At 33.4% G+C, this 15409-nt stretch overlaps 1 protein-coding gene across 3 annotated transcripts in view; it reads left to right on the top strand.

Moving 5' to 3' along the window:
- LOC106878824 (uncharacterized) overlaps positions 1-15409 on the top strand; it is a 237021-nt gene that overhangs the window by 122169 nt on the left and 99443 nt on the right. For all 3 annotated transcript variants that reach the window (XM_089350842.1, XM_089350844.1, XM_089350843.1), the window contains exon 3: positions 11114-11182. In XM_089350842.1, coding sequence (XP_089206968.1) covers positions 11114-11182 — 69 coding nt within the window. The remainder of the gene's footprint in view (positions 1-11113; positions 11183-15409) is intronic.

Genomic DNA, 15409 nt, shown 5'->3' on the forward strand with positions numbered 1-15409 from the left:
CTTTGAAGAAATAAGAAGTTTGTTGAAAAGCTATTCAGTTTGAGGGTCTAAGAAGGAGGCATGTGAATAGCAATCAGTGGTAGAAGGGTGTCCAATAGAAATATTTTAAAATTCTTTAGTAGCTTTTACTTTTGTTTTCCCAAAGAATATTTTAGGATTGCAGATTTTAAAATGAAGGATCATGGCAAAGAATGTTTTGGGCAGTAGTCTTAATCTCTTTCCTAGTTTAATATCACCACTAGCATTGGACACTGTTCTTTATCTTTTGATTAAAGCTGTTAAAAAGGAAAATGGAGTTAGCAATTTTCTGAACAGCAGAAACCACTGAAGTTTAAAAAAAAAACAAGAGAAAAACTCTCTCTTGGTATTTTTTTTTTTATATTGTCAGTAAAAGTGTAATTGTTTTTGTTTTTAGACATGGAGTGAAAAGAAAAGGAAAGGAAACCAAAAGAAGTACAAATAAAACAATAAATAATCTAAGAGAATTTCTCAATCTGTAATTTTGTTTTTGCAAAGTATTTGGAAAATAATTTCATCTGAGATCATAATCACATGTTGAAGCTAAAAACTGTTTACATTGTAGTGATGTTATATTGGCCATTGAAGCACATACGCACTCACATACATATGTTAATTTTTTTGTTTTATGATATTTTTGTAATAGTATATATTGAGAGGTTTACTTTTCAACCGTCTGATTTTAAACTGGGTTCCACTGCAAGGTACCTTGGGCAAGAGTCTTCTACTATAGCCACTGGTTAACCAATTGCTTTGTGAGTTGAATTTGGTTGACAGAAATCATCTGAAACCTATTGTGTGTGTATGTATGTGTGTGAGTGAATGTTTATTCTGCACTCACATTTAAACAGCACTGAGTTATAAATGGCTAACTTTATTGATCCTCACCATCATCATCTTCATCGTCATCACCGTTTAACGTCTGCTTACCATGCTAGCATGGGTTGGACGATTTGACTGAGGGCTGGTGAACCGGATGGCTCTCTGCTTTCAAAGATGTATGAAATATAAAAATAATAATCCCTTACTGTTAGCATCAAAAAGGGTATCCAGCTGTAAACCAACAACTCAAAATTATGTACTGCTCTAACTCCTGCTAACTTGGGAAAATGGACATAAAAATGAATGGAGTAAAGTTATAAAGTGTCAGTCTTTTGTCACAAATTCCACTGACAGTATTTTATCATTTTCTATACATGGTGTGTGGTATTTGTTTTTATCTTTCCTGCAAAGTTTTCATGAAGGAAAAATTACTTTGATTATCCTAAATTAATTAGGAAATCTAATTATTAAAGTCTTTTGTCACTGACTCTGGTAAGGAATACAAGTTGTTGTTTAAATGGAAGATTTGCTATTTCAACTTTATGCTTTATGTTCTGTGTTCATATCCTACTGAGTCATATGTGTGTTTCATCCCTTTGGTATCTAAAAAATAATGTACCAGTCAGGTACTGGTGTCACCAGTATCCAACTAACCTCTCCCCTCAAAATTGCTGGCTATGTCCCTAAATTAGAAACAATTATTATTATCATATTGTAAGGTGGTGAGGTGAGCTGGCAGAATTGTTAGCACACCAGACAAAATGCGTTGTGGCATTTCGTTCCCCTTTTTATATTCTGATTCAAATTCCACTGAGCTTAAGCTTGCCTTTCATTCTTTTGAGTCAGTGAAATAAGTACCAGTTGAGTACTAGGGTTGACATAATCAACTTATCCTCCAAAATTGCAGGCCTTATGCCAACAGTACAAAGGATTATTATCATTTCGTATTCTACTTTATATTATGTGTCATGTGATAACTACCAAAACTTTCTTCCCCCCCCCCCTCTCTCTGGTATGCTTCCTAACCATGTGGTCTCATATTCAATTCCACTGTACACCTTGGACAAGTCTTCTACTATAACCCCAGGCTGACCAAAGCCTTGTGAGCGGACTTGTTAGATGAAAACTGAAAGAAGCCCACCATATATGTACATGTATTCATTGGTCTGTATTTATGTGTACCCTTGTCTTGACAACATGTGATGAATGTAAATGAGTATCACCATCAGGCAACCAATATTGTTTGTTTCCATGAAACATTTTTTTCTTCCGTGAAAAACATGTTAGTCCAGGGAAATATTACTTTGCTTGGAAGCAGGTGAGGATTGATGACAGGAAGGGCATCAGGTTGTAGAAAATCTACCTCAACAAATTCTATCTGATCCATGCAAACATGGACATTAAACGATGATGATATATATATATACCCCATTCCTCACTCACTGATGGTCACTTATGCAAGCATCCAAACCTTGAATTAGTCATGCTGCCTATAAGTTTCTTCTAGAGACTTGGTTACTAAATCACATTAAAACATAACACACTCTAATGTAAGCTTTTAAACCAACTCTGTGACTTGAGGCTGACTTAAATGATCTGACTTATTCATGACTCTCTAAAGAAGACAAAAAAAACAGCATTAATAAACTGGTCAAGCAGACTAATGGTGAAAGGCATTCTAGTCATAACCATACTCTCCCCCCCCTCCCCTGAGTTATGTTGGGTTATATTATTTAACTCTCTTGCTACAGAAATCAGATATTTCCACTAAAATTTCATTACTCTTAACGGCAGGAAACAGTTTTATATACCAATCTATGTTTTGTGGAGGAATGTCATGTTTAAATCTACTTTTTGTTGGGATATGTCAAATTGTCAAGTTGGAATATGTCAAGACCACATGACTTGCTGAAAATACCAGTTTTTTTTTTTGTTTGTTTTTGTTGTTTTTTTTTTGTAGATATATATATATATATATATTTAACAACATTAATGGAATAACCATGAACTTTAATTTTGTGGTAAAAAGGTCAGTATGTCCTTTCTAAGACAGTGAAGTGCAGTTTGAAAGAAATTGGGCTGCTATTTCTAGCAGGTCAAGCAATCATATAGAGGCTCGTTCTGAGGCAGATTCAGTTAGCAATATCTCCCACTAACAAATTTGTTGCCTTGAGTCAGTGTGAGAAATCAGTATCAGTGAAGCATGTCATTTTATTTTCCTATATGAATTCTTCATCAAGCAGACAGAAACAAGTTTAGTAATTTTCCTTACATGGTGGCACAGGACAATGTCTGTGACCAGGTTTAAAATCATGACCCTGTGCTCAGTATTTCATCTTTTAAAACTTAACAGCTGTAGCCCAAGGATAAAAGACGAAAGATTAGAGAGAAAATAGATATTCCAGTATTTCTGAATCTTTTTAAAGAAAGCAATTATAGAAATAAATTATCGATGTTGTTTCTGCTTGCTGATTTTCCTCTCAGTTATGCGTATATTCAAATGTTTAATTGCATTTGTTTGTAGATGCAGGAGTATGTGTGTATGTGCATATGTATGTCTGTCTGTCTTTCTGTCTATCTATCTATATTGTGCTTGCAAGTGTGTATATATCTGTACATACAGATATGTGCTCATATATATATATACATGTGTATGTTTAATTTTATGTAAAATTATATAGTAAAAAAGTTCAAACATTAAATTGAAAGAACACGCAATGCTTTTTAGTAGAGTTCCATATTTATCAATTTTACAAGGAAAACAGTGACTTCAAAGTTTTGGCTTTGTAAACATCATCCGACTGACTACTTATAAGTGAAACTTTAAGATTACTGGCATGTATATACATTTGCATATATATATATATATATATGTATATATATATATGTATATATATATATATATATATATATATATATATATATATATATATATATATATATACATATATATATATATATATAGTGTTGATGTGTGAGTTTTCAAGGAAGTTTTTGGGCGATCAATCATTAGTAGGCAAGTAGCCATAAAAGGAAAAAGGGAGGGTGTGTTAACGGGGTTCAAGTTAGGAAGGTGAAATAGGTGGGGAGAACAACAGAGAATAAGGGGTAAGATAGTTGAGCATTTTTGAGAGAAATGCAAATGTAAATAATCGCACAGACTCACTTGACCACACACACATAAATATGTATATATACATATATGTATGTGCATATATATATATATATATATATATATATATATATATATATATATATATAATAAATGCAAAAATCCTTTCTGTTCATCTGGGACCCCTGTATCTCAGTCTACATTTGCTTTACATAAACATATTATACTTGTTTGGAATCAGGATGATCCCAGGATTGAAAATCTGCCTCTCGTTTGGTTCTTGGGCATCCAGCATTGGGATCTGATTTAAAAGCCTTTGGGTTGCTATTTCTAGTAGGTAAATAAATCTTGGCCGATTCACGCCATCTTGGATGGCATTTGTCAGATGACATCAAAGATCAAGGGGGAGATAAATGACATTTGTTTTGTTAATTTGACGTTGAGATAAGAACTTTGGGACAAATTGGCCAACAGTTGGAATTCAACTTGGGACTGGAACGATAGAATGATTGCATTACAGAATTAATTCTCATCTGTCCTTAACCTCTGATCGAACACCACCAGGGCATATAGTCAGTAGAGACATATTATAGTCATGCTATTTAGCTCTTTTAAGTTTTGGGTCACAAGCCGAATTAGCCTTCCACAGGAGCTAGCTTAGAAATCTGCACAGAGTGTGGCTTTTAAGCTAGTATATAATATATGTATAATACGTGTGTATGTGCATGTCTGTGTATTTATACGTATACACACACATATATATCATCATCATCATTTAAGCGGACGTTAAACAGTTGATGATGATGTGTGTGTGTATGCATATATATATATATATATATATATATATATATATATATATATATATATATATAACATACTGTGAATAAATACTTTGTTGTGGCGTGGAAAATTATTCTATTATGCAATACAAATTGAAAAGATATTTCCATAGAAATATTGAAGTATCAAGCTTAGTGTGATTGATTAACAAGTTACTATCCTGCCGCGTGTTGTAACCCCAAAATAGTATAACTGCCACTTCTAAGGTTTGTTTTTAATTTTTTGATTTATTTTAGAGGAATATTTTCACAATCATTTTATTTTGCAATAAGAGAAAGGTTGTTTCGTTGGTAGAATTTTGAAAAGTGTTCAATTATAGAAAATGTGATTGAAAATATCCAGTAATCATAAGGAAACAGTAACACCATATGACATGAGATCTGATTGGAGCATTTTACCTCATTGTGCTAATGATTCTGTTGATCTTACCCAACATGAAGAAATTAATGGAACAATAGCTAACAATGGAAAGAGGGCTTGGTTTCAACAGAATACCTGATAAATATGTTCGTGATTTACTTGAATCACGTTTGAAAGAATTAACTGATTGAGACATTCTTAATTTGGCTCTACAGCATGTATGTAAAGAAGTATATAGTCAAGAATCGATCAAAATGAACTACACATGAAAGCAATAGCTGGAATTTAGTTTCGTTAAATGTGTTGCAGATTTGAAGATTTCAAACCATTAATAACAGATTTTAATTCTCACTTCATGTCAAACATGTAATTTCAACAAAACTGGACATAAAATTTTGCAGCTACAGGTATGCATGTAGCCACAGATGCATGCAGTGAAAGAGAGGAAGAGATAAAAATGTCATTTCAATGAATGGTTACTATATCTTCTGGCACATAAGTCAAATTTTTCAGATCAAAATTTACGGCCAAAAATGGTAGGTCAAAGAAAAAGCTCTGGTGGGACAGTTATTTGGGAGAAAGTGGGTTGACTTATATAATGAGTATAGATTTAAACTTTGATTTTCATTTTTTTAATTAATTTTTTTTTACTGAAAAATCTACCTTGATTTGTCTGCCAGAAAGTATGGTATTTCATCTCAGAAATAAAATTGTAAATATATATTATTTAGCTACTATTTATTGTATGTGTGTGTACACTGCAGTAAAATGTAATGTAAAATTTATCATAAACTGTTGAATAATATGCACACATTTCCATTATCTTATGTTATTATATTATTTTCAAATATGGTTTAAAAAAACTGTTTTGGAAATTGTTGAACTTTTCTGTATTGCTTTCATGTCATTATATTCAGTTGCTCAGTTTCAATTAGTACAGTAATTTCATGGATGAATTAACCAGGTTAATCATGATTTTACTCTGCATGCTTGCATGTGTATGTGCATGTAGGCACAGACAAGGCTGTGTGGTTAAAAGTTTGCTTCTGAACCACATGGTTTCAAGTTCAGTCTTCCTGCATGACACCTTGGGGAAGTGTCTTCTACAGTAGTTCCAGGCCAACTAAAGCATTGTGAGTGGATTTGGTTGACACAAATGGAAAGAGAAGTTCTGTTGTATGTGTGTGTGTAAATGTATGTATGTATTTGTACATGTGTTCTTTGTTTTGACGTCACATGCTAGTTGTAAATGTTGTCACATTTAAGTAGTGTTGTTCATTTCCAATTTGCTGTGGAAACATGTCTGGCCAAGGAAGCAGGTGAAATTACCTTGCTTGAACATAGGTGAGGGTTGGTGACATGAAAGAAATCTGCTTCAATGAATTCTATCTGACCCATGAAGCATGGAAAACTGGATGTTAAAACAATGGTGGTGGTGATATATACACACCAACACATATATGTGCACATACTCTCTCTCTTTTGCATGAGGCTTGTTCTGAAAGAAACTGAACTTTTAAAACAGCTTGCAACCAGCTGGCACTGCTATTAAATGAAATGTCAAGGGCACTTACATTTCAGTGCTGTGCATAAGTAACCTTCACCTTTAGTCTAATAATGGCTACATCGTCCCATGTCAGTTAGTTATTGATCTATGTATCCTTGAGACAATTTAGTAGAACAATGAACAATTTGAAATAGCAATGTGCTCATGTGAAATTCTGCTTCAATTTGAGAAAAACTTAAATAAATACTTATTAAATTTTGCTACAGGTCCACTGAAAGGATTATTTGAGTTCTGTAATTTCTCACAAGTAAAAAAAAAAAAATAAATAAAATAAAATTAAACTTTTTCAAATTGAGAAGAACATCCACTGAAGATGATCCCAAATCTTTCCACAGCAAAGAATAATGATCACTTTATGAAAATGTCTACTGTAATCCTTGAAAATCATCCCTATTTGTCTTTGAAATTTCTAAAGTCTTTTTAATTCCTTTGACTCCATGTGGTGTATAGGTCACCAGCTTGAGATCTCCATTTGGCTTCATTTTTGACAATGGATTCTAGTTGTCCCCAGGCATAACCTCCTGCCAGTGCTTCAGTTTCTGTGGACCTTCTTCATGTTGTTTTTGAAGTAGGCATCTGTAAAAGTTTGTTGTAAGATTTTATAAGAAAAATTGACAATGCATCATTTTGCTACAAAATTTAGACTGTGTCTACTAACAGATGAACAAAGAGGAACACCAACTCACAGTCAGTCAAGAGGTGTTTGATTGTTCAAATGCTGGTAAAAGGTTTGTGAAAATGTCATAAGAGATGACAAAACATGTGTAGCTATGATGTCAAAACAAAAGGCTGTCATTGGTAAAGCATGGAACAACTCTTGTCTCTTCAGTTGCCCTACTCTTTGAGTTTGACTTTTGAGGGGTTTTTTTCTCCCAGAGTTGAAATCCACTTTGAAAGATAATATGATTTCAAATGATAGAATACATCAAAACAAATTTTTTATAGGAATTGCAGACTACTTCTGAAACGTGTTCTTGAGAGCGGTGTGATAATAATGTAAGGAATTATTTTAAGGAGATCAAGTCTGATTAAAAGAATAAATTTGTATTTTAAAAAGTTTGATTTTTGTTTTTGGCTTGGTCTCATACTTTTGCTTATTTTTTGTCTTCAGAATTTTTCTGTGGAAGAGTGTTCTGTTTTTAAGATATAAACGCAGAATGTTTTTAAAGGAGATTTTTGTTTCTTACCATTTCTTGTCTTCTGATTGGTAGTTAATTCATTAGAATTTTCAAGTATTAAATTTCTTTTTTCACTTTCTAGAAAGCAAGAAGAAAATGAAAAATACATATTGTTTCTGCAAATTTTTACTTAAAATCTATAATGAAAATATTTTGGTTTATATTATTGTTGCTGTTGTCATCATCATCATCCTCTTCAGTGTCCGTCCCACTTCAGCAATTTCTGATGCCAGTGGCACTGAAAAAGAAACAACTTTGTCTTTACTTCTATGAACTATTCTTAGAGATGGAACCATTAGTGCTGTGAGAACATTGACAGCTTCAGATATGGTCTTCACCATATATGCTTGCTAGTGTTGCCATCTCTGCTGTTATTAGCAACCTTCCTTATTTTCCCTTCCCTCTTCTTTTGGACAGAAAGTCCTCAAGCAACCTTTCTAACTAAGCATATTAGTAGCTTTCTTTCTGTTCTGCATCTCTAATTTGATCAATCTTTCGTCCACACCCACTGAGCTTTAACTCTAGGATAGACTTGAGATCTCCAAGGCTCATCAATGCTTGAAGGTCTAGTCTGACCTGTTGTTGCAGATTATTTCCATGCTTACTACTTGTCTGAATTCTGCTGCAAAGGTGATGCCAAACTAAGAGTCAGTATCAGTACTAATATCTCTGGCCAAGTCTTTAATATTCCTTTTTCTCATCTACTGCATTCACAACCTGTGAGCAGGTTTGTGGCACACCAGCTCTGCCTGTCTCCTTACCTTATTCTCAGGTTGATAAAGAGACACATACTTTCATATGTTCTTACCATTTGAGGGGGCATGCATCCAATTTCACATTAATTGGGGATCCTTTGAACTCCACTTTGAAGGGTATATGGAAATCCCTAGTCATTATCGCTTCACTCTTATCTCCTTTTTCTATTTTGTTTTGAACTGAATAGTATCAGAGAGTTTCTTATAACCCACAACATTAGCAAATGATAAAATTGTGCAGTAGCAGTGCAATTGTGGTGATTAGTCCTAGATTCAGTGGGTCTGATAAAATATGAGATGGTTACAGTTAGAAGACCTTTCATTCAAACTGTACTGGAGACTTGATAACTTTAACACTGTGAGTTTGGCCTGCTAATAGGGCATATTTACATATAAAAAAATCTAGTTCATTGGAAATTGTCTTTAGTAGGGACTTCCCACTTTGTTATTAATAAAGTTCTGCATCTTTTAAAACAAATAATCATAATATATTGAAAAATATTTCTTCTCTGAAATGTGTTAAGCAACTAACTGCCAAAATCTGATCACAAAATGTTATATCTCATCAATATAGCAGTGATTGTTGTTGTGGTTGTTGTTTTTATGTCTCTTCTCAGCATTTCTTAATTCCTGCATCCATTGTGTTCTCAGTAAGTCTGATTGACAATAGGTTCCACTCTTACTTCATGACTGAACAGTTTCCAAGTAAAAAGACATCAATATAAAGTGAAAAAAAAAAAAAAAAGGGGAGAAAAAGATCAAGCAGAAATATGTTCAGCAAGCAGCCCACTCTCCTATTGTGTTATATTCTTGGAAGCAACATTCGATCTAATATTTAACTAAAATGTTAATGGAAATTAAATTTTTCTCTGCGTGTGCAGTCAGTTTTTAAATGTATTTTGCATTTCCCAATATGTGAAAGAAATTGTGTTACTATGTAACTCAGTATGAATGGTTTTGTGTTGTATTTTTATTTATTGTGCAGCTGATATAATTTTTCATGCAATATATATATATATATATATATATATATATATATATATTGCCAACAGCTCCATAAAGAAGTGCTGATCTCCCAAAGTGGATTGGACACATGGGCACTAAACTCTGCTTGCGAAGACCTGTTGGGGCAAGTTAAATCGTAATCGTAATTGAACCAAATTCGATGACTCTGAACACAAAGTGCTAGCACAAATATTGAAAGTTATTTGTTTGACATTTTAACAATCTACCAGTATACATAGGTTTAGATAAGCAAATGAGAGTAAAGAAGTGAATGCACATAGTGGTTTATATATTCAGTCACCACTTAGAATTTTTCACTATATGTGATCCTCAACTGAGAAATATATGGACAGGGAAACTTGAATGAGAATATCTTGTTACCTGACTAGAGCTAACCAGAAAAAGACAATGCCCTTTCATACGTTTATTTAGTGAGCACCCAAGTTCTTTTATTGTTTATTTTTGTTTGTTTGTTTTTTGTTGTTTTTTTTTTGTCCTGAAGGATCACGTGTTGATATGTAAGACATAAAGAATGATGTTAACACTGCACATCAGTACCACTCTTATATATAAATGTTCAATTTTTTAAACTGTAAATTGGGTGACATGCTGGATAAATGAGAAAAGTAGACTTTTGTCTTCAGTTCGTCATCTGTTTTATTAAGAATTTACATAGAACACAACTTTTCCAAGAAAAGAAAACAAAGTGACATTGGAGAGTTCTGTTCATTGTGGGAAAATGTGTGTTTAAGGAAAAATAAGAATATGCCTGTAAAAGTGGTGAGTGTAATGTTGGTGTAGATACGTCTTTTTACAACAGAGCATTTTGACAATCACAACTCTGGAAACTCTGCCAAATGGAAGAATTTTGTAGCTGTCTTGCTTTGCTGCTCATATCACTAAGTTTCTGACATTCAGACTTTCTGTCAGGTTCTCTGTATTTTGTCTTCAGACATGATTTCTTTTATTATGCTCCAGAACAAATTTGATTGGGCAGATCTATGTTGAATATATTTCTTGTTGGCCAGATTTTTGCTGATGCCACTATTCAATTTTAAAGATTCTTTTTGTGTTTATGAAAACCTTCTAATGGAAAAGATGACAGTTGGCATTCAAACTGAAGTAGAGACCTACATTTTCAAGAAAATTGTAAAGAGTAAACAATTTATTCTGAAATTGTCATCAGAGTAACGTGCCTAAATGTACTAAAGAAATAAAATAGGTGTAAAGTAGTCAAAAATATGTTTAAATGGATCAAACAGATAAAATAAATGTATTAGAATAAATAAAAATCAATTTGGTGTCAATACTGGTTTCAAATAGAGACAGCATTATTTCTCTTGATCTCTTTCTTCATTGTCATCTTCATCTTTATTTTTGTTATTATCTATTTCATCTTTTTCATTGGTATTGCCTTCATCATCATTGTCTCATTTTCATTCTCTCTCTGTTGCAGGTTGTTATGCTTTGTCAGCATTGGTGCTGTCGTTACTTTTCTGTTGGATTACCTGGGTGAAAAGAAAAGGTAAGGTTTCCCTCCCCCTCTCTCTCTCTCAAGAGTTGTATATATCTATATATATATATATATATATATATCATCATCATCATCATCATCATCGTTTAACGTCCGCTTTCCATGCTAGCATGGGTTGGACAATTTGACTGAGGACTGATGAAACCGGATGGCAACACCAGGCTCCAATCTAATTTGGCAGAGTTTCTACAGCTGGATGCCCTTCCTAATGCCAACCACTCAGAGAGTGTAGTGGGTGCTTTTACGTGTCACCTGCACGAAGGCCAGTCGGGCGGTACTGGCAACGGCCACGCTCGAAATGGTGTCTTTTATGTGCCACCCGCACAAGAGCCAGTCCAGGGGCACTGGCAACGGTCTCACTATATCTACAGATTCAAGTATTTATGTTTGCGTACACAAACACACACACATACACCATATTTTTAGACCCTGACCACTACATAGTTGCTTTTGGCCATGTAAACACTACCAGTGCAACAGTGAATCTCTTCCACTTTTGTTCAATGGAAAATAACATAACATTTGTTAGGAGATAAAATGAGTTGGCCAGAGTTAAATTTCTTAACAATGGACACTGCACAGTGACAGTGCATTAATCTCAGAGCAGAGAGCACCACTTTTTTTGGTACCAGATTATTTCAGTCATCTGCATTTATATATGTGTGTGTGTACACTCTGTAAAATGGTTGGCATTAGAAAGTGCTTCCAGCCATAGAAACTATGTTGAAGCATGATGCTATCCTTGGACCCTCAGATCCTGGCAAACTGTTCAACCCATGCCAACATGAAAGATGGACATTAAAATATCATATGTATATATATATATATATATATATATATATATATATATATATATATATATATATATATATACTTTGCATGTACCATGTCCTTGCGCTGTTGTTTTTTCTCTGTTTTTTGGGGGGATTATATATATATATGACATGGCTGTATATTTAAGGAGTTCATTTCACAACCACATAGTTTTGGGTTCAGTCCTACTGCATGGCATCTTGGGCAAGTGTTTCTACTATAGCCCTAGATGAGCCAATATCTTTGGGTGAATTTAGTTGATAGCAACTCTACGAAACTCTGTGTGTGTGTGTGTTTGTGTATATACGTATGTACATACATGAATGTTTATAATTTGTAATTGCATGAAAAATCACTGAACTGTAGCTGGTGTTATCTATTGTCATTTCCTTGTCAACAAATCATCTAGTATTTCTGCCTTTTGAAGACAAATGGAATGAAAATTGCCTTTCTTAAAATGCAAATAAGAGTTAGCAGAAGAAAGCATCCTGCTGTAGAATACTGCATCCATTTTCCACACTGGCATTTTTTGGACAAGTCATCATTGTCTGAATCAGTCCTTATTCAGACCATGCCCTATCTATCATATAGATGGGTCAATGAAATAAATTTTGAGTTAAGTATTAGGGCCAGTGGTATGCTCTACTCATCCCCACCCCATCGAAATTCTGACCTTGTGCCTATCTCAGTGTCCCACTCAGATGGTTGCCATCCAGCTTAGTTTTGCAAGCTGGATGGTGACCTCACTAGTTCTGGTGACATGAAAAAAAGCACCCTGTATGCTTTGTAAAGTAGTTGGCATTCGGATGGGTATCCAGCTATAGAAAACAACCCGATACAGTCACTGAAACACAATGCAGTCCTCAGACCATTCAACCCTTGCCAGCATGGAACAAGGATATTAAGAGATTATCATCATAATCATAATAATCACCAAGTAAGAAAGAAAACATCTGCCATAATAGTTTTATGAGCTTCATATTTATCTACTTATGTATACACACATACATCAAGTCACATTTCTAAATTGCTTCCTCTTGTGCTTAATGCATCTGTTTTCATGCACATCAATACATTAGTATGCATAGAGATATGTCATGTTAGTGCATTGAAATACATTTATCATCTACCAATATGTTTGTATATTAACGCACAAGCTCATGAGGTATGTATTGTGTCTCTAGGCAGGCAAGCAATATTTATAGTTTCCAGTTTAATGTTTTGAGGTGGCACATTAATAACAAGTGACCAGATGTGCCTTGCTTCAGAGCCAGCTGTGGCATAAGAATATCACTGTCCTTATGCTGCTGCTACTTGATGTTTAGCCCCAAGTCACTTCAGATCAAGTAGACCTATTATCTAATGCATTTCAACCAAGAACATACTGTCTTTCCAGACATAGTTTATATCAGACTGATTGTATAATGTATCCATCTTATTTATTTATTTATTTATTTATTGTTAAAGACAGTTGTGTGCGATTTGAAGGGGATTTAGTTGCTATTTTCAGCAGGGTGTTAAATCACCAACAGACACACTCTGATTCACAAGCATAGTCTCTCCTCTCTGTCTTTCCTGTCACTACTATAATAGCTTCTGTTCTTTGTAGCTGGCCAGTCTTTTATGTGCTTCAAATCAGGCACTGCCAAACACTCACTTCTCCACCTTGTTGCTTCTACCCACTCCCACCTCTGTAACCTTGCATGAACCACAATGCCCAGACTTTCCTTCTCAGAACATCAAACCTCTGGAATCATCTTCCTGCTTTTATCTTTCCTGCAAATGCTGGCTTGCAACAGTTTAAATGGAATATTATTGGGTATTAAACTCACTGATCTTGAAGGATCCACAAAAGTAATGTGTTCTGTCTCTTCCTCCAGCCCCTACAGGTTAAAAAGAGAGAAAGTTTATATTCTACTCCCACTTTTGCTATTTGTTCGTGCAGTGGCAGAAAAGAAAAAAAAATACCAGTATGCATATATATATATATATATTGAGTTCAGTGTTCCAAATTAAGTTTCACTAAGGCTGACTTTTGCATTTCATTTCTCTCCCCTCTCCTGTGATCAACAAATTAAGTACCAGTAAAATACTAAATGATGTATGGGCAGGAAGTCTACTATTCAGTCAACTATACCCTTTACTTACAAATTTATAGTATTCTGATATATGTGTGTGTGTGTGTGTGTGTATATATATATATATACATATATATATATATATATATATATATATATATATATATATATATCAAAAGGATGCATTATAATAGTATTCCACAGCCATACCAACAATCCAACATACCTCCATCATCAGCTGCCCCACGGATATTATTATGGTTTCGACACCTGGGCAGTACCATTCAATTTGGCAGTGTCAACAGCACTAAAATAAGTGTTGTTTGGGAACAAACAAACAAACAAACCAAAAAAGCCACAACTTTCAAACACATTTACCCAATGTACAACCGTATCGATAATTAAATCCCATAAGTAAATTACAAACATTCCAAAATACGTAACTAAAAAGCGACAACTCTATTAAGCCATACAAAATTATAATCCCAACCATTTTCCTTAGTGAAATATAAAAGTAAAAGCTTAATAACTACATTACTTCAATCAATCAATATGTAGGCAGGATTAAACACTAACTTTACTAAAAATAAAGCAAGAGACATTTAAACCAATGTACATTGTTTCGATATTAATGGTAATCTGCAATAACTAAATTATATGCTAAATTACGATCCCTTTTTAAGTCCACATAAATAATAATCCCACTGGTCTTCTACAGGTAATACTACAATGAAAGTTCAAACCTTATAAAATTTTATCCAAAACAAAACACGATTGAAATTAATTTAACTGATATTTTTATGAAATACATTATTTCATCATTCAAAAGATACTAATAAAACCCTGCATACTCATTAATATATCACCACTACAAGTTATAATATTAAATTACCCGTGACTAATGTACACTTAAATTTCATTAAATAGGAACTAATAAAAGTACTTGTAATAAGCTAATATTATAAACATTGCTATGTTTAAAGCTAATTAAACTGTTTAAAAGACAATAAAACTACAATTATTAAAACAAAATATATGAATGCTAAAAATATACATGGACGTATAAATATATGGATATATAAACATAATATAGTCCCAGGCTGACCAAAGCTTTGTGAGTATATTTGGTAGAAAGAAACTGAAAGAAGCACATCATATATATATATATATATATATATATATATATATATATATATACATACATACATACATATATATATATTTATAGAAGTCAGTAAATGGTGGAGTTGTGTTAACTTCACGTGGAGAAATAATAGGAAAATAAAATAATATTAATAATAATAATAAGGCAGAATGCTAAACTGAA

Source organism: Octopus bimaculoides, chromosome 4, assembly GCF_046866305.1.
Source record: "Octopus bimaculoides isolate indiv1 chromosome 4, ASM4686630v1, whole genome shotgun sequence".
Classification (NCBI taxonomy): Eukaryota; Metazoa; Mollusca; class Cephalopoda; order Octopoda; family Octopodidae; genus Octopus; species Octopus bimaculoides.